Source organism: Chenopodium album, chromosome 6 (assembly GCF_948465745.1).
Source record: "Chenopodium album chromosome 6, dcCheAlbu1.1, whole genome shotgun sequence".
Classification (NCBI taxonomy): Eukaryota; Viridiplantae; Streptophyta; class Magnoliopsida; order Caryophyllales; family Amaranthaceae; genus Chenopodium; species Chenopodium album.
Window position 1 is genome coordinate 14008825 of NC_137839.1, and position 27180 is coordinate 14036004.

A 27180-nucleotide genomic window follows, 5' to 3' on the forward strand; every position below is an offset into this window, starting at 1 on the left:
AAAGAAATTAGAAGCTGAAATGAGCTGAACTGAACTGAACTTCAACGTATTAGAAAAGGCCCTAATCTAATCCATTAACCAATTAACCAAATAAACCGACCTGATCAAAAGTCTAGTCCAAGAGGTGACGATAATTCTCCAAATCACAAAAATTTAAAAACACCATAACCTAAACCAATTAAATCCTACCACGTAATTTTGCACCGATAATTAATGCAAAAAACATGATAATACCAAATTTTGATCCTCACTCTCGAGCTTCTACTCAAGTCCTCCAATGGCGGATATGCTACACACCAACTTCTCTTCCAATTCCTCCATTTTCTCTCTCTTCTCACCTCTCACTCTCTCTCCTCATTCTAACTTCTCCTTCGTTCGCTTCGCTCCTCTTCGTCGCAGATTCTTTCACTCCTCATTTGTCACCAAACTATGTTCTGATTCTTCGCAATTTGAGATAATTTCTAGAATTGGTACTGTTGAAAACCTGATTGCAGTAATTTTGAGGATTATTTGTGATTTTTTACGCTTATTTTTTTATTTTTTTCGTGTGCAGAGCTCGCTGATGGTAGTGTCAGTTTCAAATTCGGTGATGCGAGTGAAATTTCTGGAAATTTGAAGGATGATAATGGTGGAATTGAAATGGAATTGGAGAGAGAAAGTGATGAAGGTTTAGAAGGTAATGTTGTTAATGATGATGAGAATGATAGTGAGAGGACTAAGGTGGAGATTTTGATAGGAATAGTGTTGAATTGAAGGAAATTGGTGAGGAAAATGCTGATAATGTTGTTAATTTACAGTCTGATGCTCAAATTAGTGGAAATTCTGTTGAAGATGAGCAGAATTGTGGTTTAAATTCAGTGGTAGGAGTTGAGAATTTGAGTGATTTTAATGCGGGGAAGTATGAGAATAAGGGAGGAAATGGCATCGTTACGATGTGTGATTCGAGTGTTGGTGTGGTAATTGGGAAGGATGAAGGATTGAGTGAAGGTTCTAAGGAGAAGAGTGATGATGATGAGGTTGAGCATGGTGTTGATGAGCGGTCTAATGTCGGTGGGATGAGTTTGGATGTCAAAGCTTCAGGTGTAGTGGAAACTTTGGAGGATGAGGTTGTGAAGAATGAGGTTGTGTCTTTGGAGGATGAGTATGTGAAGGATGGGACTGTCGCGGGCGATGTTGTGGAGGGTGATGTAGTGTCTTTGGAGGAGGATGAGACTGTGAAAGGCGGTATTGTGGAGGATGAGATTGTGAAGGACGACATTGTGGAGAATGAGATTGTGAAGGCCGGTGTTGTGGAGGATAAGGTAGTGTATTTGGAGGAAAATGGGATTTTGAAGGGGGACATTGTGAAGGATGAAATTGTGGAGGATATGATTGAGGAGGATAAGGTAGTGTCTTCGATGGAAGAGACTCTAAAGGGCGACATTGTGAAGGACGTGTTTGTAGAGGATGAAATAGAGGAGGGTAAGGTGATGTCTTTGGTGGAAGATACTATTAAGGGTGGCATTGTGAGGGATGAGATTGTGGAGGATGAGATTGAGGAAGATAAGGTAGTGTCTTCGATGGTAGAGACTATGAAGGACAACATTATGAAGGACGAGATTGGGGAGGGTAAGGTAGTGTCTATGGTGGAAGAGACTGTTAAGGGCGACATTGTAACAAACGAAATTGTGGAGGATGATGTTGAGGAGGATAAGGTAGTGTCTTTGATGGAAGAGACTGTTGAGGGCGGCATTGTGAAGGACGAAATTGTAGAGGATGAGATTGAGGAGGATAAGGTATTGTCTTTGGAGGATGAGACTCTCAAGGGCAACATTGTGAAGGACAAGATTGTAGAGGATGAGATTGGGGAGGGTAAAGTAGATTCTTTGGTGGAAGAGACTATTAAGGGCGATGTTGTGAAGGACAAAATTGTGGAGGATGAGATTGAGGAGAATAAGCTTGGGTCTTTGGTGGATGAGACTATGAAGGGTGACATTGAGGACAAGGTAGTGTCTTTTGTAGATGAGATTGTGAAGGACGACATTGTGAAGGACGACATTGTTGAGGGTGAGATCGGGGATGATAAGGTAGTGTCTTCGGTGGATGAGAATGTGAAGGGCGACGTGAAAAATGAGAGTGAGGAAAAGGTAGTGGCTTTGGAGAATGAGATTATGAAGAGCAGTATTGTGAAGGACGACATTGTGGAGGATAAGGTAGTATCTTTGGAGCATGAGACTGTGAAGAATGAGATTGTGGAGGACGAGATTGCGGAGGATGAGATTGTTAAAAAGGCAGTTGTGAAGGATGAGATTGCGGAGGATACATCAGTGTCTTTGGAGGATGAGACGGAGAAGGCATGTGTCCTTACGGTTAATCACCCAATACCAATGGATGAGGATGACGATTCAGTAGAATTGATGTCTAAAAAGTTCGAAGCAGAACCAATTCTCGACGAAGAAACGAGTTCTGAGTTGCAAGATGATCTTGTTGGCTTGGGATCATTTTTAGACTCAAACAAGGTTAGACTGATATTTTGTTATTCTGATTTTGAAAAGAAAAGGCAGTTTATTATTTCCCCTTCTTACATTTAATCACTTTTGTTTACTTGTGAGATTTCTATGTTTGCAAAAATGGATATGTGGTTATGTTTAGGTTGGTTGTTTCGTATATCTTCACATCGAACTAGGACTCTAGGAGAACCGCTGAACATGGAAAGTTTCAATTTGATTAAACGATAGTCATAATATTTCTGCTTTCCAAATAAGTTGTCCCTTCTTCCACGTAAGAGATTGTTAATTTGATTCATGTGAAAGTGTGGATGCATCAAAGTGCTTCAATCAGTGTTTGGGAATATTGTGGTTTTCCTGTCATTTCTATTGTTCTTGGAAATTTTTCTTGTTGACATCTCTTGCTTCTTAGATAAGGCACGTGTAAATTAAATGACATTGTTTAGGAAAACTAATATAATTGACCTTTTTGGACTTCCCCTGTCGGAAGATGATCTCTAACAATATACGTACTATGATACTTTCACTATTTAACAATTAACATTTCTTTTTCACGAAAATATTTTAGTTATGTAGTCTGTCTAAAATGAACTTACAATCAGTGTAGGTTATTACCCAGGTGGTAAGTTTGTTGTACAGATTTACAATTATATTAGAGAATACTATTTAAAGTTACTTTGGGGCAATGATGTAGCCAGTTAAAGAATGTATTTTCTAGAAGGAGACACTATATTTGGAAATCCAAGACTCGTGCCTTTTGCAATGAATTGCATGAGCTATGCATCGTCTTGCTGGAGGAATGTCATATATTATCTGCTCTTGGATATCAAGAGCAAATCTCCTGAGAAGAGCCTAAATTTGGAGGCATAGCTAACTATGTAGTGTATATATATTACAAAGCAAAATTAAAGGGAATTACTTATGGTTTTAGGGAGTAAGAACTATTTTACTTTCTATTCTTTTTCCAAAGGATTTGTTGCTGGTAAATTGATACATTATCTCTTTGAGACTTGTGAGAATATATAGTTTGGAGAACTAGCTCGATTTGGGGCACTTTATGTGCGCAAAGTAGCAGTCCTTCCTATAACTTGTGATGTCTGGTACTTTCCAGGGTTTCTTGCAAAGATCCTGCATGGGACTAACATGATTAGGCTGAGCACACTTTGTAATTAGTAAGAGTTGTAAAATTAATCCGTTTTTAACAGCTGACCATAAATAAAGACATGTTCTATGTCATTATTATATCTTTGGACTTCGATAGGGCTTCATCTATGTAGCTTATGTTTTGCCTAAGGCTCTCAAGAACATCTCCTCTGTATTAATAATAAGTTTTTCCTTTTTTTCTTTTCTCTCTTTTGTATCTAGAAATTTTTTGACGTGTTTTTTTCAGGTTCAGGATGCCATAAATAATACTGTTACACAATCTGGTGATGATATTACTAATAGTCTGGTAGCAACGGGTCCTATTACATCAGAGATATCTTCACCAGAAATTGGTCTTGACAGGTAGACTTAAATTCGTTTTACCAAAGCTTTATACTTTTTTGCCTGAATTAAAGCAACCTTGCAAATTAGGGTCCCCCCCCCAACTTTTAGGTAACTATTACCTGAGTTATCTAGTAGTTTATCAAATACTTGCCATTCAATATACTTGCATAATTGCATATTCTCTGCAAGTCTGCATAATTCCTCATACACTCATTCTTGGGTTACTGTTTCATCTAGTGTGTCCGTATTAAAGCATGGAATATGGTTTAAAGGGAATTTATTTACTTCAAAGTTTTCCTATTGTTGACTTTTAAAGTAGACTTTAAGCTAATGCTTTGAAAGGGGGGAGGACTGTGGAGGGGAGGGGAGGAGAGGAGGAAAGATGAACTATTTACAAGGTGTCTAGAATCTTTGCCAATCATCATACACGTATGTTTCCCTCATTGCATTTTTCTTTAGTTTAACCCCTCTGTTCCATTTTATTGAATGTACAAGCAATTTCGGGAAATACCAAAGGTCGCTAAAGGAAAATGTAAAAGTGGTTGAGTCGAGTTGTCGGGTTGTGTGGGACCCATTAGGTGGGCCATAGTGGGGGGGCTAAAAGGCATTGAATTTCTTAATGGGGGCTAGTTGATCAATATAGGGAAATAGTAGGTAATAAAATGGAATATTCCAAACAGGAACAATAAATTGAAAGGGGCTATGAAAGGATAGCAGGAACATTAAAACAGAACATAGGAATAAGATTACTTATTTCATTAATTCATCTAGTAGATTACTGGTGATGTTAGTATGTGTGCACATACCACCACCTTGGTTATGTTTTAGCTATCATCTTATTCTAGCTTCTTGTTTCTTGTATGCCTACTCCATTTCAGTCTGAACGAAGCGGAACCCTCATCTCCTGCCTTTTCTCTTTCATCAGCTGTTGCATCATTGGAACATTTTCCTGAGGTATGGATAATCTATTTAATGCTTTCCACATGAGATTATCTTTTTTAATTGTTAAAGATTTTAGAGAGAACAAATAGTGTCTCTGTCAGGTCAGATGAATTCCTATGGTTGAGTCAAACTCCCAGTATATACAGAATATTGACTGAAAGCATAAGGCTTAGCTAATTAGAAATTTGTGGCAAACTTATAGAGACAAGGCCATGCTGATGTTTCTACAAGAATTTTGTGAAGTTGTCATGTTTTCAATGAAGATTTGTACTTAAAAATCATTTTATTGGGAAACCTGATAACTGCATGTGAATGATAGAGAATTAATAAACTGATTTTCAGACCTTTAGTCTACGTTCAGTTCAGTAATACAAAGAATAATAATTTCCAGGCTTTGACAGGTGGAAAGGATGCCCATTTTGTTTCCAAGAACTGGTTTGGTGTGGCAGACGGCGTTGGTCAATGGTCCCTTGGAGGTGAATGCTCATATTATTAACTGGCTTCTCCAGTTCTCCATAGTATTATCGTGAATTGTTTTTTTAAATTTCATTTCATTACTAAATTGACTCTTATGAAACTTTGTATCTAGCAAAATTACCCGTTAATTGGGGGTTGTCAATAAACCCTTGATGCTAGATGCCTTTATTAGGCTACAAATACAAGAAAAGGCCCTTGAGACATTTGGTTTAGCCTGATAACAGTGAACAACAATATTCTATTGTGAAGTGGAATTTGATTGATGAATAATGCACCATTGTAAATTTGTAATCATCAAGAGCCAACTTGCTCTATTGTGGTCCTGGATTTCTGGATAGTTAAAAGTTAACCAACTTGATCTTGTGACTACTCCCTGTTGCTTTTAGGTTTCAGGGGTTGGGGGCGGGGGGTGTCAATAAGTAAACTGGATGCTTAAAAATAAAGAGTAGCCTATTTTTCTACTTGTTAGATTTACATCTCTATGGTGGTGTTGTCTGTGATGATATTGAAAGGAGCTATTGTAGCTTAAATTTATGGAAGTGGTTACATTCTTGCACCCATTAGTTGCTTGAGAGCATGATGAGGTGCTGCTTTGAAACATTTACTGCATGCTTTCCATGTAATTGCATTGATCGATCGTTTTTGAAGAAACTCTTGTTGCCTGCGTACCTTCTGTTAGTAGCATGTTCTTTCATTCAAATTAATTAAATACCTAATTGGACTCATAATGGAGGAAGTAATATGTAAAAGTTGCCTAATTTGCTTTTTTCTGTGTTTGTAGCAGGTGCTGGAATTATTAATAAATATGTGTTCTGGAAAGAGATAACTTAATATGTCATGCACATTAGTACATTTCATGATAATTTCCCATCAATCATCAGATATATCACATTGCACATTAGTATATTGTATTGGGATTCCTTGTTTTTCTATTATGATGAGAGTTTACTATTTTCTTATATAGTTTCTAATGGATTTTCCCTTTATCCAAGTATATTTAGTTTCATGTCTAGAATTCTTATTTCCAGTCTTCCAGATAAATTACTTTCTAATTGATTCTTGTCTTCTGTTTATAGGAGTGGACATGGGATTGTATGCTCACGAATTCATGCAAAACTGAGAAAAGCTACTAAAGAGCATGAGTGCTAGATTAACCAACGTTAAACAGCTTCTCCAGCAAAGTGCTGCAATAACACAATCTACTGGTGCAGCTAGGGTTTTGATTGCTCACTTTGACAAAGAGGTAACTTTACGGAGTTGGTTTTTTGCCTTTCACTCTAAAGTAATGAGTAGTTAGAGGGCATGTCCTGTTCATCTCTTAATGGTTTGTTATTTCATCACATGTACAAATCATATATCCTCTTAGAGAAAGACCCAAAAATGTATGGGTCTCAAGATATATTTGCCAAACTGGTTTAATTATGTTGATCTTTTGTAGATGACTACATTCTGTCATTTTACTTTTTTTTATTTTTTTTTCCTTTAATTAGCAATTCTATTTTCTTGATGTGTTAATGTGATGTCTAAAGTCTCTATATCGATTTTATAGGAAGTTCTATGTTTAAGTGGGCTTATTATTTACTCATTCGTGGATCCTCGGGTTTAGTGTAGAAGATAGACAAGATACCATGAATATCTACTTAAAAAGAATTGGTTTAAGCTAGTTGTCTTTGGCAATAGAGAAGTCCTCTCTCCTCGTATATTGAATTGTAAAATCCAAATGTTGGAAATATGTTCAATCTTGTTGCATGTTGCATATCTTCTGATGAGGTTCTAAGTATTCAAAAAGATTCTATTTTAATCAACAGTAAACCAAAGTAACTTCTTTTATTCAGGTATCCACCCTACTGTATGTCTGTATCTAGCGCGGCACAATTTGGTTATTTGGATTGACAGAATTCTATTGAATATGTGAATCCTTAATTTGAATGTTCAATTTATTAATGTAGAAACTAACATAATTTTGGCTTTAAATGTAAGAATTCTTAATTCTGTGAGGTCAGTTTTTTTGATGATTTATTGTTCGTGTAGGTCCTCCATGTGGCAAATATTGGGGACTCGTGATTTGTTATAATACGGAATGGGACCGTCGTCCAAAAATCTTCTCCAATGGTTCATGAGTTCAGTTTTCCTTATGCAATTGGTTTAGGTGATGATTCAGTGGAAGATGCTGAGGTATTCTCTATTACAAAGCTATTAACCTGGATCTCTGGGTTTGCAGGCATGCACTATAGTTCCTAATAATTTGATGACAAAAAGAAACAGCTATGTTGTCATATTAAATATTCTGCTAGAGATTTACGATGGTAATATTGGGATTATGCTCTATTTCAGGAATACCATATTGATTTAGAAGATGGCGATGTGATCATAACAGCAACTGATGGCCTTTTTGATAATCTATATGATCAAGAAATTGCTTCCATGGTTTCTAAAGTTCTGGAAGCTGGGATGACTTTACAGGTGTGTACCTCAAGTAGCATTTTTTTTTCAACTGATAAATCATCAGATCTTCCATTTCAATTTAGAACAAAAACAAAATTAAAGATAGTAGGTTTCTTGGGTTAGAGCTAAATTATTCCCTCAAAGACATTTAGAGAGGCAGCAAAGCCTCTTTTTCTGAAACACTAAAACCTGGTCAGGACAACTAGTTATAGTGATGAAACTGTGAAACAGTCCCTTGCCTGAACACACTAACATTAAGTATCAAGCTGATCAAGAGCCTGCATCTCGATTTTTCTGAGGCTGACTGGTTGAAACAATCCCTTGCCTGAACACACTAACGTTAAGTATCAAGCTGATCAAGAGCCTACATCTCGATTTTTCTGAGGCTGACTGGTTGAACCACATGGTCCACATCTAAGTGACAAAGGGGAAGATTTTGTCCTTAAGCATCAATAACATTGTGTATAACTTGTCACCCACCTATTATTTGTTTATTTCAGCTACATTTAAGTTTTGTTCATATTGTGCTAAATACAATAGTTAGTAGTAGACTTTGCTGACATTCTTTGGTCTTCTCATATAGTAACAGGTAACACCTTAGTATTGATAGTTTTTTCACCATTGCTTTAAGGAGGTAAACAAATTAGCACTTTGTGTGAGGGATTTATGGATAGTATTGTTCCTCCTTTACGGTTTGGTTTGTACTATAAAAGTTTGGTTGGTCAGATCCTTGTTTTCCATCCTTGAAGAAAAAAACTAAAATTAAAAAATCACTCCTTAAACGCATGTTAAGATGGATGTGTGGGAACACTCTAAGAGATAGAATCAGAAATGAGGTTATTCGCAAGAAAGTAGGTGTGGCAAGCATTACGGATAGACTAAGAGAAAACCGTCAACGTTGTAAGACGGAGACCCGAGGGTGCACCGGTCAGAAGAGTGGAAGAGTGGGACCATGGAGGGCTTAAACGAGGGAGAGGGAGACCAAAATGACTTGGTTGGAAGGAGTTAGGAAGGATATGAGGTTTATGGATTTGCATGAGGATGAAGCATTGGATCGTAAGAGATGGAGGAAGAAGATTTATGTCGATGACTATACGGAATAATCAAATTTGATTTATGTTAGCCGACCTCACTTGTGGGATTAAGGCTTTGATTGATTGATCGTACTTTTTTTTTCTTTCTCTTGTCAATTCTCATTTTCTTTCTTTTTATTTTTATTTATTTATTTATTTTATTTTATATAGCCCATACGGCCTTACCGACACACCCCTCACAATTCTTTCTGGACATGTAATTCTCACCACCATTCAAGTGGTAATTTGCAAATTGTGATACGTCCGGGTAGCTGTTCCTTTACACCACCACCCAGTTTAGATTTTCTCTATTATCTGGATGTGGGGACTGGGTTGTGTATGTTTATAACCGTATCCCTAGATGCTTTGTAGATTAATGAAAAGTCTATTAACTGTTGAAAGAAAGCTTTAACATGCAATACATTCCCTCCAACCATCACCACCCTTCTCCCCGTAAACAGTAGGAAGTTGCTACTAGAATTTCCAGGTATTTTGCAGAAAATACTAGGTGTAAAACTTATCAAGTGGCAGTATGCTGTTATCTTTAATTTCTTGTCTTGTTGGAAATGCTCATACAGTCATAAGGAATCAATATTTAAAAATTAAAAAAAAAAATTGCCTATTGGTTGCTAAGGATCAAGGAAACAACATATTTAAACCTAGATTTTTGGTAGAAAATATGTGGGTGCTGCATTTGCCTAGGTTTTCTTAATTGCATTCATGTAGCTGATACGTTGCATCCACCCCTTAGGAGCCTATATTCCAAACTTCAACCTTGAAAATAAACTACATACAAAGCTACTTTTGTGATTAATTGATAGCAGAGGTCAGTCGCATTATTGTAAAAAGCTTGATTAAAATCAATTTGTTTTATTTCACTTCATCAGCACCGAAGTATTCCTCATTTGCTGGCTCATTCACTGCCCTTAAAGGTGGCTTTCCCCATCCATTGATAACTAACTTTGAATCTTATATTTCTTCCCTTCTCTGTTATCAGGACCTAGCAGAACTCTTAGCAACCACAGCAGCAGAAGTGGGGAGGTCAGAATCTGCAAGAAGTCCCTTTGCTGATGCAGCAAAGGCGGCTGGTCATCCTGGATACAGTGGTGGCAAGCTTGATCACGTGACTGTTATAGTGTCACTTGTACAAAAAAGATAGGTTTTTTTAGATAGTTAGAATCTTTGATCTGCAAAGCCATTACTAAGCAATAAGAGGAAAAATGATTTTAAGGGTCATGTAACCATATGTACGCCCCAACCCCAAATCCTCCATTTGACAGACATTTATGAGCTCTGTAGTCTGTACTATTGTAATACTCCGTAATACTACTTGATGATACCATGATGCAAATTTTTTACCCCTGTAGATAAAACCAAAATTACAGGATGATGACACTTATCTTTAATTTGTGCCCATTTAACTGATCTAAGTGATGCTAAATCAAGACCCATCTGTAAACTTGGAATGTGCAACACACTTTTGCCTCAAGACAACAAACATGCAAGCGTAACACTTTTTATTCATTTATCAACATTGAGTACCAAACAAGCACACATGTAGAGCAGCGAACAAGCTGATCTGGTGATCTGAATTGAGCATCAGTTGGTTTGAAATTTAAAATAAATAAATAAATAAATACATATCATTCTGATTATGACTTGTTAAGGATTTGGTTTGTTTGAGTTTGCTTTTGCGTATCGGTTGGTTTGAAAATAAAAATAATAAATTAAAAAAATAAAATAAAATAAAAATAAAAACATTCTGAATATGACTTCTTAAGGATTTGGTTTGTTTGATTTTGCTTTTGATTTTATACTGGAGCTTGAATAAACTTTAATCATTTAAATGTAATTACAAAAACATTTGTCATTATTTTTATAACATTTAACTATATAAGTTGCTGTAAAAAATAAAAAAAAAAAAAAAAAAAAAACCAAAAAACAAAAAAAAAAAAAAACTATATAAGCTAATGTTCATTAAACTTAAATAAATCCTCTTTATGATTTTATTTGAATGTAGGGTATTACATAAATAATACAAAATATAACATTGTTTCTCTTTTGTATTGCATGATGTATAATTTATATTTAAAAAGAATTGGATGGTTCAAACGTGTGCTTATTACTAGCAATGATCGTCGATTTCGTTGAAAATTGTGAACGGTACAATGCAATTGATTACTTTTTTGGTCATCGCTTCATCAGCATTTGGGTTAGTCGTACAATGTACCGTGTATGGTAAATTCTTCACACGGAAAAAAAAAAACCCACAAATTGAAATGTATTGATATCTTGAAGCATACATAATAGGTGGAGCATGTTTTAAATCTTAAATAGTAGCTTGACGTTGGGCTTTGTAATTTGAAAATTAACTAGCATCAGATGGCAAATTTTTGAACTAATCATGCTAGTACTATCCTCTCTTATCAATTGATTTAAAATACTTCGATAATTATTGTGAATTATACTTTCTTTATATATCATTTAAATGAGATAAGTTTAGCTTACAAACATGTAAAATATAACTACATTAACTATTAAAGACGGAAATAGTAGGTGCAACAGCAGAAAATTAAACAAGATGAATATCAGCAACGTCAAGGTTTAATGTTTATCATGATTATTTTTTTAAAATGTTTCTTCCAACAAAATGTATTTCGGGATGATAGAATCATTGGGTTTACAAAAGTAATCTAGGAAATTAGAATATTTAAGATATTTATTTTTAAAAATTTGAACCCAAAACTTATAATATTAAATAAGGATCTTCCAACATAACTTAGCAATGAAAGCTAAATTCCATCTACCCAATTCTCTAATACATAGGCCACCCTTTGCCATGGGATTAGCCGGATTACAAACAACGAACCTTCCAATTAGTACGAGGGATAAATTTAGTTCTATTAATTCTATTCGAAAGAAATTGTTTGCAATACTTTTGAAAGTGAGAAAGAACCGATTTAGGAAAAAAAATAGTTTGCTTGGCATAAACCGGATAAGAATTTAAAACTGATTTAATTATAGTGTATCTTCCCGCCATGTTTAAAAGTTTGGCTTGCCAACCTTTAATTTTAGAACAAGTTTTGTCTAAAAGAGGAAAATAGTCTAAGTGGCTTGAACGTTTAAGAGATATAATAATGCCTAGATATTTACAAAATTGGTAGTTTAGTAATATTACATATCTCACAAATGAATTTTCAAACATTATAATTCATTTTAACATTGATAGAAAATTCTTCATATATGAAGAAAATTCTCGTCTGATTTGATCTAGTCTAGGCTTATATTTATTTTATTTTTTTTTTTTGAAAAATAGGCTTATATTTATTAATAAAGTACTTACAAAAGCACTAAAATATGTTTTTCCACCTCCCAAAAAAAAGTATTACTTTACCACCTTATAAAAAAATAAATATAGGTTTTACCACCTCCGCCTGACTCCGATGACGGAAAAGTTGCTGTGGGTCCCATTCTAACGGCTACTTTTTAAAATTTGGCCCTTTCTTCCTCGATTTTCCGTTGTAAATAACCCGTTTTACCAATTTGTTGAAAAAAATCCACTGATTTTGGGTTTTTTTTTCGATTTGCTTCCAAAAAGCTCAATTTCACTGTGCCCTAGCATTCCCAGCATCGATTTGTTCCATATTTGTGCTCAATTAACAAAGTTCACTGAGACATAAATTGGAAGGAGGTACGTTGTTCAATTAAATCTCGAATAAGATGAATTCATAGCAAATTTTTGCAATTGTTGTCTGAATTATGTCGCAAATGTGATGTTTGATTTTAATTGTGGATATGACTTAAGAATTGAGCCCCAATTTCGTATTTTTAACATTAGGGTTCATGTTAGTTTCAATTGAATTGGGGTTTTTTAAATTTGAATTGATTATTGTAATTAGGGTATGGCAATGGTAATTTTGTTCAATTGGGAGTAATGTTGATGATGGTGCTTCCCAATTGTTGCAGGAAATGTCTTCCATAAGTTATTCACCATCAAAAGAAAAAAATGTCAATGCGGAGTACCCATGGCAAGGCTTACTTCCTGGACTAGGGAGAATCCGGGACGCAAGTTCAGGTCCTGCAAGTTCTATGACCCTGTGACAGAGACAAGGGGTTGTAAAGCCTTTGAGTGGTTGGATCAGCCAAATGGAACACCATGGCAAACAGAGGTGATTAACAACTTAATACTTGACAAGAAATTGATGAAGGGTGAGATTAATGACTTGAAGAGGGAAGTAGATGATGTTAGTGGGCAGAGGAGATGCTTTTTGAATGAGATTGATTCCTTGAAGATCAAGTGTAAGGCACTGAATTCTGACAGGAAGAAGATGAGCATGGAGACTCATGGAAATGAAGGATCATCAAAGAATTTGGCTATGTTTATGGGTGTTGTTGTGTTTTGTTTCCTAGGTTTGGTTATGGCCTTGTATTTTGCTAGATCTTAGGATTAGTGTGGACATTTGGAAATTTAGGCAAGGTATTATGGCTTTTGTTAGGGTTACCATTTCATGTTATGTATTTGAATATTTGCTTAATCAAATGAAATGAAATGTATTGAAAAGGTTGCTCTAACTTGTAGTGCTTAATTTAGTCATTCCCATTCATTTTAGTAGCAAAAGGCATATTCACATATGCATACAAAATGTTGAGAAAGTTTTGCAGCAAAAGAGCACTACATAAGTTCACCTTAAAAAAAACTAAGTTGTCCAACTACACACATGAAATTACTTAAAAAACTAAGCTGTTCATGAAGTACAAATTCTCTAAACTATTACAAACTGTTCAAATTCTTTGTCCTGCTCCTGGTAACTGGCAGCTTGGGCCTTGCTTCTGTTGCTTGGGCTGGCTGAGATGAAAACTCATATGGTTGGGGTTGACTTGAGCTCTTTTTTCTGCCTCTGGTGGTGGGTTGACTTAGAGATGGATAGGGTGCTGAAGTTGCTGGGGCATTTGCTGTAGGCTGGGATGATGCTGCTGCAGTAGTAGTCTATGGTTTTGGCATTGTCAATGCAGCCTGCATTTCAAAAAGAACAGAAGTCATCAATTGCTGATTGTTACTCAACCTAAAACACATACAATGAATGCAAAATTGCATGTATATACCTGTTTTGCAGCTTTAGCCTCACTTTTCTTCCTTTGCTCTTTCATCCAAGCTGTCTGCAGCTGTGGCCTTCCCCCTTTGGGATTTGGTGCAGCCTGTTGTGGTTTCTCTGGTGCAGGACCTTGCTTACAGGTTTTGGCATAATGTCCAAACCCACCACAGTTGCTACATTGCTTTTTGATCTTTTGTTTTTCCCCCTGAGAAGTAACAGCAGAAGACCCTTCACCTTGTTCAAGCTTCCTTTTTTTTGCTTTTGGTCTGCCTGGCTGAACCTTTATCACAGGTGGCAAAGGCTCTCTAAGCTGGACCCTTTCCCAATGCTTTGAACCAGGCATTGCAGCTATGGGAGACTCATATGCATCTAGGTAAGTGACCCTATAATAGTTCACATGCACATACAACTCTGGGTCCTCCCTCTTGTCCAAAATGCAAGCATAAGCATGGGTACAGGGTATCCTTGTCAACTCCCACCTATAGCAAGTGCATGTCCTATTTGACAAGTCAACAACGCACTGGTCATCTTTGTACTGAACCTCATAGGTCTCTCCCCTAGAAGCCTAGCATACTTCTCAATGCCATCAAACAGCTTGTTCACATATGGTGTTAATAAACCCTCCCAGTTAGAGGCAGCCTCCCACTTATCATTACTTCTCTTCATCATGTACCTTCTTAACCATTCCATTCGGGTAAGAATGGGCTTGTCCCTAGCTTCCCTAATCACATCATTAAATGTCTCACACATGTTGTTTAACAACATGTTAGACTTGCATCTAGTTGAGAAAGCATGCCTAGACCAGTGGTGGGGGGGGGGGATGTTTGCAAGGTACTCATAAGCTTCATCATTCAGGAAGTGAATTGACTCCATAGCCACCTCAAATTCAAACTGACACACACACACAAAGACACACAGCATAGATTCAATACTCCAAATTGTACAGCAATGTCAAACTTATGATATACAACAATGCCAAATTCAATACTCCAAATTGTATACACACACATGCAAACACAAATATCCTAGACTGTACAAATAATATACAGTAAAAACACACACATGCAAACACAAACACACACAAACACACACAGAATATGCAAAGAATATGCAAACACAAATTTACAAAGAATGGGTCAAAGTGAAGGCATATACCATTGTGCTTGCCCTAGCTGCTGCCCAAAAAAGCTCCTTGAAAGTGGCCCCATGAAATTACAATTTGAAATTTGCCCAAATGTGTCTCACACAGAACCTCAGCTCTGCCTTTGGGACAACTTCAGCAAATGCTTCAATCAAACCCTAGCATATTACAAAAGACACAAAAGTTAAACCATATAAATGCAAACAAACAAACAAAAAAAAAAAAAAAAAAAAAAAAAAAAAAAAAAAAAAAAGAAAAAAAGCAAAAACCAGAAAGAAGATACTTACTTTCTGCCAATCAGACATGAAAGTCAAGCCATGTCCTTTATCAAAGCAGCCTAGTGACTCCATCAGACTTTGAAGAAACCACACCCAGGTCTCCTTATTCTCATTTTCACATGTTGCCCAGGCTATTGGAAATATGTTGTTATTTCCATCTTTACCTACAGCCACCAATATTTTCCCAGGATATGCTCCTTTAAGGTGGCAACCATCCACCCCAATGATGGGTCTGCAACCAGAGACAAACCCAAAACTCAGTGGAGCAAGGCAAATGTACATTCTCATGAAGATTGGCCTCTGTATCTGATCCATTGTATCCACAACCACATTGCAACTGCTGCCTGGGTTGTACTTTAGGAAAGCTTTCCCATAGTCCCATACCCTAGCATATTGCTCAGCTACACTCCCATAAATTACCAATTTGGCCCTGCTCCTTGCCAACCAGGCCTTGTAATACCCAACCTTTATCCCCAAATCATTCAATGCCCTCTCTTGAATCTGTCTTATCTTCCACCCTAGGTTACTCCTAAACTCCTCTAAGTACCTGTCTGCCAGAAATTCAGCTGTCAACTTCTTGTTCATCTTTGTCCTAACACACCTATGCTTCAACACTAAAGACTTAATCTGCCAAGCATCTGATTTCACTAACCTAGAAGCATAGAACTTAAATCTACACTTCCTCCCTTTCACACAATTACACTGAACCAACCTACAACTTTTCTTGTTGTACTGACAGCTACACCTTCTTCTACAGTAAGCTTGTAACACCCCAATAATTCTCTCTTTAAACCTGTGAGGACCCTGAACAATATTCAAGAGAATTACTGGCGTGCTACCGCCACGTGTTCAAATGTTGAGGCTTTATCAGAAAGTAGCAGCGGAAAAACTAAATCAGTTATAAATAAGTTTCAAAACCAACAAATGAAACCAAATTAAGTCATACAACTTGGAACCATTAAGGCCCTTATTCAAAACCCAATAAAAGTAGTAAGTGATTATATTCAGTGTTCAAATAAATTCAAACCCAAAAGAAATAGTGTCGAATAAAATCGAATTAAAATAAATTCAAACTTGCAAAAGAAATAAAATGCAAACAACCAACTCTCTACTCAAGATCCCACAACCCTGATGAATGCTGCATGTGTAAGAACCTGTGGTAATTCTGCTCCCCAATATTACAAGTGTAAAAATTGGATCGTCACAGGGTCATTGAAAGGCGAAGGCCATGACCAAAGAAAGACACACAAAGCACGCAATCAGCAAAGCTGAGTACATACAAGCTGCAAAATAAATTAAGAAATCCATAACATGCTACTAATAATCAATCATCATGCATCATTAAATTATAGACTCAACACACAACTCAACTATTTATATTACTAAGACTCCATTAATTAATAATAGGTAAATCATTATTTTTATTCATTGGATTACGCAATAGACAAGGTTGTCCAACCCATGCTCCATTTAGAACATCAATAAAAGAAAAACCCCATGCCTCCTTTCGGAAACATCAATAAACATCCAACGACCACGGGCGCGACTCCGTGACCGTAGTTAGTATGAGATCTCACCTAACTCCTAATTTTAAAAAAAATATATTTGAAATAAGAGACTCGTAGATCAGATGGCCTCGAGAAAGTACACGGCTAATACCCCATGTACCCCAACCCCTGATTGTCATTACTCCAGAAGTGCACCAATCCAGAGTTTTATTGCTCATCCATCTTGCACTTTACGTGATTTACAGGTTTAGACTTGGTGATGACTCATATGCATAACAATACAATCAATCCAATATCAATTCAATCAAGTAAAACAACTTTTCAATTTCAATTCTTGATTTATTAGTGGCAAGCAACATTTATTATTTATTCCTTTACTTCCTCGGTGTATAAACACCTTGAGTGAATAAGGCACCCCAAAACCTTAACCTCGTCTTAGAAGACTTAAATTCTTCCTTTACTCATCCTGCTTGCATAATCATGAATGAGTAATAAATTAATCATTACACCAATCATATACCTTTGCCTCTAAGCGCACCTTGCATAATTAGAGCACAAATAATACTTGCAATATAAAATAGTGCACGTCATATGAAATTCACAATGTATAACCAAACAATTTAACTCAGTCATCCCTATACATGATACTAAGTTCTCGATCCGTCGTCCTTAAACATGCACCTAAAAGAAAGGTTTCGTAACTTGTACGTACCTTGAGCAAACGAATTGGTATGCCACTTTACTAACTAGAAATCACCTTCAATAAACTCCTCTCCTAAGCCAAATAATAACATCTCAATCAATACCCAATCAATCAAATTTACAGCAATACTAACTTACTTTAAAACCTTCAAAATCCAAATCAAACAACACTTTAAAACCTTCCCTTTAGTTAAAATTAAAGGCTTATATATAGTTCTTTAAATTTTCTTCATAAAAACCTTAAAATACACTCTTATACATGAAATTACAGCAAGTTTAAAGTTTAATAAAAATCTTTAAATTATTTAAAAACCCCTAATAATCTCCCTTTTTAATGGGTGATTAAACCCTCTTTATAAAACATCAAAAGTAGTACTTAGAAACTATTTCTAGCACTTAAAACATCAATAAAAAACATATACTTATGCTTAATTAACTTTAAACATAATTAATTTTATCAATCAAACTCAAGGATAATATTTTAATTATAAAAAAACTTCGTTAAAATAAAAGACTGCCCGAAAATCATATTTAGAGGCTGAATTTGGCCACGAGAGGGTAGTGCTCACTACCAAAGGTAGTGAATCTTTCTTAAAACGCTGTTTCCACATGGAAAACACTACTTTTTTGTCAAAATCGGATGAGTTTAGAACCTGATCGGGATTAAAACGGGATTAATATTAATGAACGGAAATCTTAAAATTAAAACACGAATTTAAGTGTTTAAAATAATATGGAATTAATTTAAACTAATCAGTAGTTATAATCACCAAAAATTTCAAAACATCATTACTATAAAAGCCCTAAATCAATTGTTCATAAAAACCCTAAAATCATGATTTTCAATAAATTGAAACCCTATGTTTATAATTCATAAAATATGAAATTTATAACATAAATATAATCTGAAATTTATAATCTTTATACCATTAAAATATAATTTGATACTAAAAATATAATCTTTATACTAAAATCAAAATCCAAAACAATTAAATTAACATTAAGCAAAATAATGAAACAAAGGAGGATGAAAATAAGACTAACCTTTTTGTGTGGGAAATTTTTGGAGATTCATGGGGTATTTATAGGAGAGAATTATTGTAGGGTAAAAAGAAAGATTGGGCCTCATAAAAATAATGGGTCGATTAAGTAAACAAATGGGTTAGGCTTCTGTGATTGGACATAAATTGTAGAATAAAGGTGCATAAAATAATTTGTTCAAATAATTTTCGACCCAGATTAATAATTTGAAACTTTTAAAATTAAATTATGAAAAATAACAAATAAATATTATAAATAAAATAAATTTTCATTTATAAAATATTTAAAAATACGGGGGATTACAAAGTTGTTATCCTTTTGCTGTCATTATGCAATAGGTAGTACTCATACATGTTCTCAATTGCATGTTGCCTCAAAGCTTTCCTCACCACTTGAACATTGCTGAACTTTAAACCCACTTCAAATTGGATAGGCTTGGAGAAATCTGTTTCAGCATTAAACCAAGTACAACCACCATTGTCATCATCAGAATCACCACCTAAGCTCCTAAGTTCCTCAGAATCATCATCAGCTTCTTCTTCAACCCTCACTTCAAGTGATTTCAGATGTCTGTCAATGTCAACCCTAGGATCCTTAGGCTCCTCTGGATCTTCACCTACACCTTTCAAGCTGCCCTGCACCTCAGTTCTAAGCAGATCTAGGTTTTGCCTCAACCACTCTTCATCATCTTCATCATCATAAATATCCTCTTCTCCCTCCTCCCAGTCCAGTCCTAGATCACTGTGCTCAGAATTAGAAGACTCAGTTCCTCCCTCCCTATCACGGTACTCATCTTCAAACACCAACTTCTTCCCTACACCTTGCTTCTTCTTGCCTGCACCTTGCTTCCTAGGTTCTTCACCCCCAGATCTAGCACCAACAACTCCCTAAAGAACCTTTCCCTTACCCTTTTCAGCTGTAGTAAACTTCCCAAAAGCTCCCTCACCTAACTTTCCCTTTCCCTTATCTTTTGCTGTCACTCTATATGTAGTTGTATGCACCCTTTCACCCCTGTCCTCAGCCTCTTTGTCATGAATCACAATCCCTTTTAAACTTGGGCTTCTCCTAACTTCTAAGCTAGTATCCTTTGGGCCTGTCTTAAGTATTCTAGGCCCACCTAACTTCTTTTTTAGTCTGCTCCTCTCTTTTGAAGTCAACTCATTACCATCTATAAGCTTAAATGGTGTTTTCTCAGTTGCCTGAATTGGCTCATGGCTAGTCACATACATCTCTATTTCCCCATCTTTATTCACTGTCTTAAGGAACCCCTTTACCTCATCATCACTATTCAACTCCCTTTTACCAGTTACCCAAGACCTCCCTTTCTGTTTATACCAACAACTAAATCCCTTAGGCACCCTAACAGTAGCATACACAAAACCATGTATAGCTGACTCCCTCAGGTAGTGTACATCTATGCTAGAAACAGTAACATTTTTCCTCACATAAACCCAACCACCATCCCAATTTAACACCCTTCTATTTTTACCAACTAAGGAGGGTATAAATGCACCCCCCAATGTCATTTTAAGGTTCACTTTGTCCATCCTAGCTGTAACAGGCACTACAAGAAATAAGCTATTTTGCGACAGCCAAAAGTTGTCGCAAAAGTAGAAAAAACTGTCGCAAAAAATAGTTGCGACAGTAAACTGTCGTAAATAGTCTGTCGCGATCGGCATTGTCGCAAACTTTTTTTACGACGGTTTTACTAATTTCAACGACAGTCCCATTTTTTGTCGCAATAATTCATCTGCGACAGCTTAAAACCGTCGCAAATTTACGACAGTCATGAAAACTGTCGCAAAAACAAATTTTAACGACAGCTAGCCGTCGCAAAAAGCCGTCGCAAAAAATAAAAAAAAATAATAAAAAAAAACAACAAAACCCCCCAACCCAGCATCTTCTCGTTTAACTCTTTCGCCTACGGTAACCCAGCCGCACAACCCGTAACCATCACCAACCGCCATCATAAACCACCTAGCGCCGCCCACACATTTTCCAAATTAAACCCAGATAACACATACAAACCCACAAACAACCCTAGATATGAAATTAAACCAAAAAATCTAAAATCCAACAACTCCCCGTACCTGTTAACTCCACCACCACCGACAATCCCCTAACCTTGCACAAAAAAAAAAATAATAACACTAAGATCTAAAAATTAAACCCCAACAAACAAAATCAAAGAAAACCCAAACTAATAAACAAAGGTAAATGAAAAAAATACATTAAAATAACAAACATCAAAAAAGAAATACAAATAAACATCAAATAATCAAAAATCAAGAAAATCAAACAAAAAATTAATGAAGTAACAGAAATTAAAAAAAAAAAAAAAAAAAAGAGTACAAAATTCAAACAAAAATGCCACAAAAAATCAAAAGAAAATAAAAGACAAAATAATTTAACAAAGATTAAACAAATTAAACAAAAATCAAACGAAGATGAACGAAAATAATTAACATACCTTCGCAAATTTCCTGTTCTTTGGGTTTTAAGGGTCAAATTCGACCATATTAACTCCAGATCTGGAATTTTTATGGTCGAATTTGACTAAAAAACCTCAACATCACGAAATTAAACCTCAAAAACATGAACTTTACTTAGTCACCTTAGCCATTTTTAATTTTTAAATGAATTGAAAAAGTTTAAAAAGAAGGAGACCGAGAAAGAAAGAAGGAGGACGAGAGAAGAAAGCAGGAGGACGAGAAAGAGAGAGGAGAAAGAAAAAGAGATCAGGAAAGAGAGAAGAGAGGAACTGAAGGAAGGTGGAGAAGAGGAGAACGAAACAGAGAAAAAGAAAGGGGAGGAGAGGAGATAGAAATTGAGAGGAGAGAGAGTCAGTGGTTATGAAACGGCGGAAGAGTATTTAGGAATTGGTGTGGGCTTGTTGAATTGGGTATTTAAATACCATTTTTTTTAAAAACAAAAATCTCTACGACAGCCATAAGCTGTCAGTTTTGAAACCGTCGTAAGTTGCGACAGTTTATAGCTGTCGTAAATATTTAATTTTAGTGTTTATTGCGACAGTTTATTGGCTAAACACTGTCGTAACTCAACGACGGTTTAAAAAACCGTCGTAATATTACGACAGTTACAAAAACCGTCGTAGATTTAAAATATTACGACAGTTTTTATGGCTGTCGTAGAAAAACTGTCGTTATTTGCCCGGATTCTAGTAGTGAGGTCCAACAACAACAAAACAAACACAACAATGCACAATCTCAGTATTTAATTGAACAATTAATCAATCCAATTTACAACTACTCACAAATTACAACATGCAAGACCAATTAGGCTACACTGTGCACTTAATTAACAATTAACATATATATATAACCCTAATTAACTAATTAATTAACAATAACACAGTTTAATCAAGTCAAAGATTCGCAGAATTAGGGTTTATAATTGTTTAATTCACATATTCCCAAAAACAGCAAATTTTACCCCAAATTACTCCCAATTACCCACACAAAGTACAGTAAGGAGCTAAAAAATACCTCTTTTGTCAGAGTTCGAGATTCTTTGTCAGCAAAGACTCAAGCTTTTGGACCTTTACGCGTTGAAGATGAAAGAAACCTCGCTGAGTGGCTTCGAAATTGTGGTCCCAACTACTCTTGCTGAGTGAAGAACTGTGCGACTTAGGGTTTACTTTTTGAGAAAGATCAGAAAATGAGAGGAGAGAGAGTGAAAGGTTGAATTTCAGAGAAAAATTGATGAGAGAATTGATGGAGAGAGGTGAGAATTCAGAGGCGAAGGTGAGAAAAGGAAGAAAGAGAGGTATCGTATTTTTTGTCTTAAATGTGGAGGGAAATGATAAATGGTGGGACCCACAGCAACTTTCCGTCACCGGAGTCAGGTGGAGGTGGTAAAACCTATATTTATTTATTTTATAAGGTGGTAAAGTAATACTTTTTTTTTGGGAGGTGGTAAAACAGATTTTAGTGCGTTTGTAAGGTGGTAAAAAACAAAATTTCCTAAAGTATATATGGAGTATTTTTTTTTTTCTCCTAATATGATTCTATCCTAACTTAAAACTGATTTTATAACTAAAGCATGAAACAATATAAACTAAACAAAGCTCATAGATTATTACATGTGGCTACTACATTTATGTCAGATTGACTACCACATGGCAATGATTTCTCCAGATAATACAACACTTGGAACAAGTTAAAGCTCTACAACCAAATTTGTATGCTTTTACACACAAGAAGCTAAGGCCACTAACGTTAATAAAACTAGTTTGCCAAATTTCAACAAAAGTAATTTGAATTTATTCCATTTAAAACAAATGAAATCGAATTTATTCCAAAGTGACAACAAGAAAAGGCCATACCATACCATACCATAGCCTTATTGGGCCCACCCACTTATGAAATAATTCGAGCAGCCGCATGCTCAGCTGGTCCATAAATGACGGAGTTAAACATATTTTGTGATCACATTATTGAATACGAAGTGTAAATATATTAATAAAAGCTACTTCAATTCTATAGAGTTGCCATCATTATTTGGTAGCATCAAAGTGTATTTTCTTTTTATTAGGAGTGTTTTTATATTCACACTTTATATTGTTTGTGTCCCCATTTATATTCTTTTGGGTGGACAAACGAAAGTTAAGTTTCATTATGATTATGACTTTAGCATAATTATGATCAAAACTTTTTGTAATTTTAATTTTTAAACCCTAAAGGTCTCTAACGGTTGGATTTAGTAGATTTTTAAATAGGAAAGTGTAATTGTACAATGAGCGGAATTACTATAAAATTATCAAATGTTCCATCGACATAAAAATAGTTACTTATTTTCTTAAATAATAAAGTTGTCGTTTTATAAGAAATATATCACTCTTAGGGCTTGTTCTGATACGTTATTTTCAGTTCATTTCAGTTTAGTTAAGTTAAGATCTAATAAGTTCAGTTCATTTCAACTCTAATAAGTTCAGTTCAGTTCAGTTCAGTTCAGCACTAATAAGTTTAGTTCCTAATTTCCTTCTCTTATAAAATATTCATTTCAGTTCAGCTCAATAAGTTCAGTTCAGTTGAGTTCAGCTCTAATAAGTTCAGTTCAATTATGTTCATCTCTAATAAGTTCAATTCAGTTCAGTTCTAATAAGTTCAGTTCCGTTCTAATAAGTTCAGTTCAGCTCAGTTCACTTCAGTTAATGAGAACATGCCCTAATGTATAAGATAACCATATTATTTTTTTTATAAAATTTTTCCCTTAAAAACACTTCTTTAACATATACTATGTTATAAAAATAAGGAAAAATTGAAAAGAATAATCCCACCTTTGGCACATCTGCTCAAAATAATCCTACCTTTGCGTATTCCAGAAATAATCCCACCTTAACACCCCATCTGCTCAAAATGAGCTTTTTTACCTACAAACCGTTTCAACAGGTAAACTTTTTATTTTGTTTTTTTTTTTAAAATAAAACCAAAGAAAAAGAAAAAATCCCAAACACCCTAACCCAGCAGCCCTACCACACCATTGGCACCACCGTTCCCCACCATTGGCACCGCCCGTTCCCCACCATTTTCCACCTCACCCCCTTCATTCAACCACCATGACCAGCAACACTAACCTGGCCACCTTCCCACTATCACCACCAAACTGACCACCAAAGATGCAAGCCCAGCCTAGCCCCAGCCAGCCCCGTCACATGAGCCACGCTAACCTGAGATGCAGTCCCGCCCCGTCACCTGAGCCAAGCCCACCTAAATCCCACCATAGCAGTGCGAAGAGAGATTGAAAAGAGATCTTAATCGCCATTAATTCTGTTTTGTCAGGCTTTGAGGTTTCGACCTCAAATCCCCGCCCCAAATTATCAAAGAAGGGGTTGTCTATGTCCAAATCCCCTCTTAATCTTCGAATCGAAACACATCTGAATCGAATGAATTGGGAAACAATCGGCGACATCGGTCCAACAGGGGAGGGAATCGGGGAAGTGGAAGGGGGAACGGGGAAGGAGAGGGAATCGGAGAAGGGGAGGGAACAAAGGAAGGCGGCTGGTCCGGCTGTTCTAGCGGCGGCTGTTATGTCTGTTCTGGCGTCAGGGGGGTTGTGATGGTGGTGATAAAGGGGTGGGCAGGGGGTTGTGATTGTGGTGATAAAGGGGTGGGCAGGGGGTTGTGATGGCGATGATAAAGGGGGGGGGGCAGGGGGTTGTGATGGTGGTGATGGTGGCGATGAAGGGGGTGGTCGTGGGGCTGGGAGATTTTTTATTTTTAATTGTTTTGATTTTTTTAATTATTTAAAATTAGGACCAATTAGAAGGTGACAAGCGTCAAGTCACCTTCTAAAATAGGTTACCAATTTTATAAACCGGTAAAAGGTTCATTTTGGGAAGATGGAGTTACAAGGTGGGATTATTTCTGGAATTCAAAAAGGTGGGATTATTTTGAGCAGATGGGCGAAAGGTGGGATTATTCTTTTCAATTTTTCCTAAAAATAATAGCAGCTTAAAGATTGTTTCACACCAATAAATTTTACCCTAAAATTATTTGTTGTACAATAATTTTATACATTTATTACATTGTCACTTGGTCACTTGTCATTATGTTGTTTGGTTTCCATTAATACTTGTAAGGTGACATTGCATAAGTTAGTGGGCATGAGTTGGTGTATAGATGGGGGGTGACTCATAGTAATAAGTGGGAAATTTTGAGAAATTACAAGATAACAAGATTGATTATGGGTAGAAAAGTAATTTGTTAAAGTGATATAACAAAATAAATAATGTGTACCCAAATTAATACCTTTTTTTTTTAATTTCTTTTGGAAACCTACCCAAATTAATACTTCATACAAGTATAAGATGATTTTTTTTTTCCTTTTTGCAGAAAATGTATAAGATGTTAATAATTAATACTACTTCTTTTGTGTTTTAGTAATTGTTACACTTTGACCGACACATAGTTTTAGGCAATTTAATTGACTTAAATAAAATAAGAGATAAGTGGGGTACTTGAGTTATTAAATAATTATAAAAGAAAGATAGTGGAGTTAATTGTTTATTGAAAAGTAATGAATGTGAAACAGTGGGAGGAAGTATATAATAAATAGGAAAATTTGCAAATTGCAACCATTTAAAGTTCGTATTTTGCAAATTGCAGCCATTTTATTTTATTTTATTTATTTTTTATTTTTTTTTTGCAAATTGCAGCCCAATTCAACTTTTACATCGATTTACATGTCGAAAAATCTTCGGCTAAGGTTTTAGAGGTCATTTCAGTCCTTAAAGATCCGAATTGAGCTCGAAATTAGCAAACAAATAACATAAGTGCCTCATTTTGCGTAACAAAAATATATCAATTTGTGGAAAACTGTAAAAATGAGACACTACTTACGTTATTTTTTTACTAATTACGAGCTCAATTCGGATATATATATATATATAATAATAATAATAATAATAATAATAATAATAATAATAATAATAATAATAATAATAATAATAATAATAATAATAATAAAAATAGGAAAATGCTAAAGATAACTCATACTTGTAAAATTCCAAGATTATCTAACTATTACTATGCAAAGAAAGTACTCACTTCATTTGTAAAAATTGTAGGTCACATATTTTGAGTCATTCTAATATTAGCATGGGATCACCAGCTTCAAAACCAAAAAGGAAATTAAATCAAGCGACCTAGGTTACAATTATATATATGCTAGTGTACATTAAATACATTTGAGGCAACTTACTCAATATTTTTACTCCTCTAATAATTGTAAATTAATTAATTAAATATACTAGTAGATTACAATTTATTTGTATCAGTGCAATTTTTATCAATATCGGAATAATTTTTTATCACTTTAATTTAACTTTACACTCATATCCGGAGCCTTAGGCCCCTGTAAGCATTTAAAAAAAAAAAAACTTTACACCCATATAAATATAATATCTATTGTACACCTCATTTTATTAAAAGTTTGTAAAGTTTTACTTTACTATTAAAATTAGTTTAAATAATCTTTTGATATGTTAAATTTTTTTATTTTTTATTTTTTTGGAATAGAATAGGGAGAGGTGATTTCATTAATAGTAATAGATATTCGACACCTATAATCATCCCTTAAGAGATCTACATTCTCAATAAAGAATTAAACACCCCTAAACTAATGACATCATTTATGAGCTGCTCTTGGATAATTTTAAATGTCTTTGCAATTTTGTATCGTTCTTGACGAAGCTCCATTAATATATAGTCGCAAAAGTGATAAAACTTGATCGATTATCAAGATCTGCAAAATTGCAAAACGAATCTTCTAAATCTGCACCCTTATACCAACAGTCTCGCAATTCCACAAATTTGCAAGACGGATCTTTCAAATTTGTATCCCTGCACACACTAGCAAACAATTCTAAAACCTATATGGAGGGACTGACTATAATCACCATATTGTTAGTGACGGGGCTTACCACAATAAAAATCAATATATGTTAAGGAAAAAACCCTAGCCTCCTTTTCTCTCTTCTCTCTCC

At 35.3% G+C, this 27180-nt stretch overlaps 1 protein-coding gene and 1 pseudogene across 2 annotated transcripts; one reads left to right on the plus strand and one right to left on the minus strand.

Moving 5' to 3' along the window:
• The first annotated feature begins 239 nt into the window (after positions 1 to 239).
• Positions 240 to 10336, plus strand: LOC145635889 (uncharacterized; annotated as a pseudogene). Its single transcript, XR_014113930.1, has 9 exons — positions 240 to 470; positions 554 to 2498; positions 3877 to 3992; positions 4853 to 4928; positions 5308 to 5392; positions 6470 to 6636; positions 7425 to 7568; positions 7728 to 7856; positions 9909 to 10336. The product of XR_014113930.1 is annotated as an uncharacterized LOC145635889 (transcript).
• Positions 10337 to 13898: 3562 nt separating this feature from the next.
• LOC145636713 (uncharacterized) lies at positions 13899 to 16008 on the minus strand. The gene is made up of 5 exons (XM_081688274.1): positions 15433 to 16008; positions 15250 to 15303; positions 14579 to 14895; positions 14015 to 14483; positions 13899 to 13925 (listed from the first exon to the last, which is right to left on the minus strand). The coding sequence occupies exons 1-5, from the start codon at positions 16006 to 16008 to the stop codon at positions 13899 to 13901; spliced, it is 1443 nt and encodes a 480-aa protein (XP_081544400.1).
• Positions 16009 to 27180: the final 11172 nt, after the last annotated feature.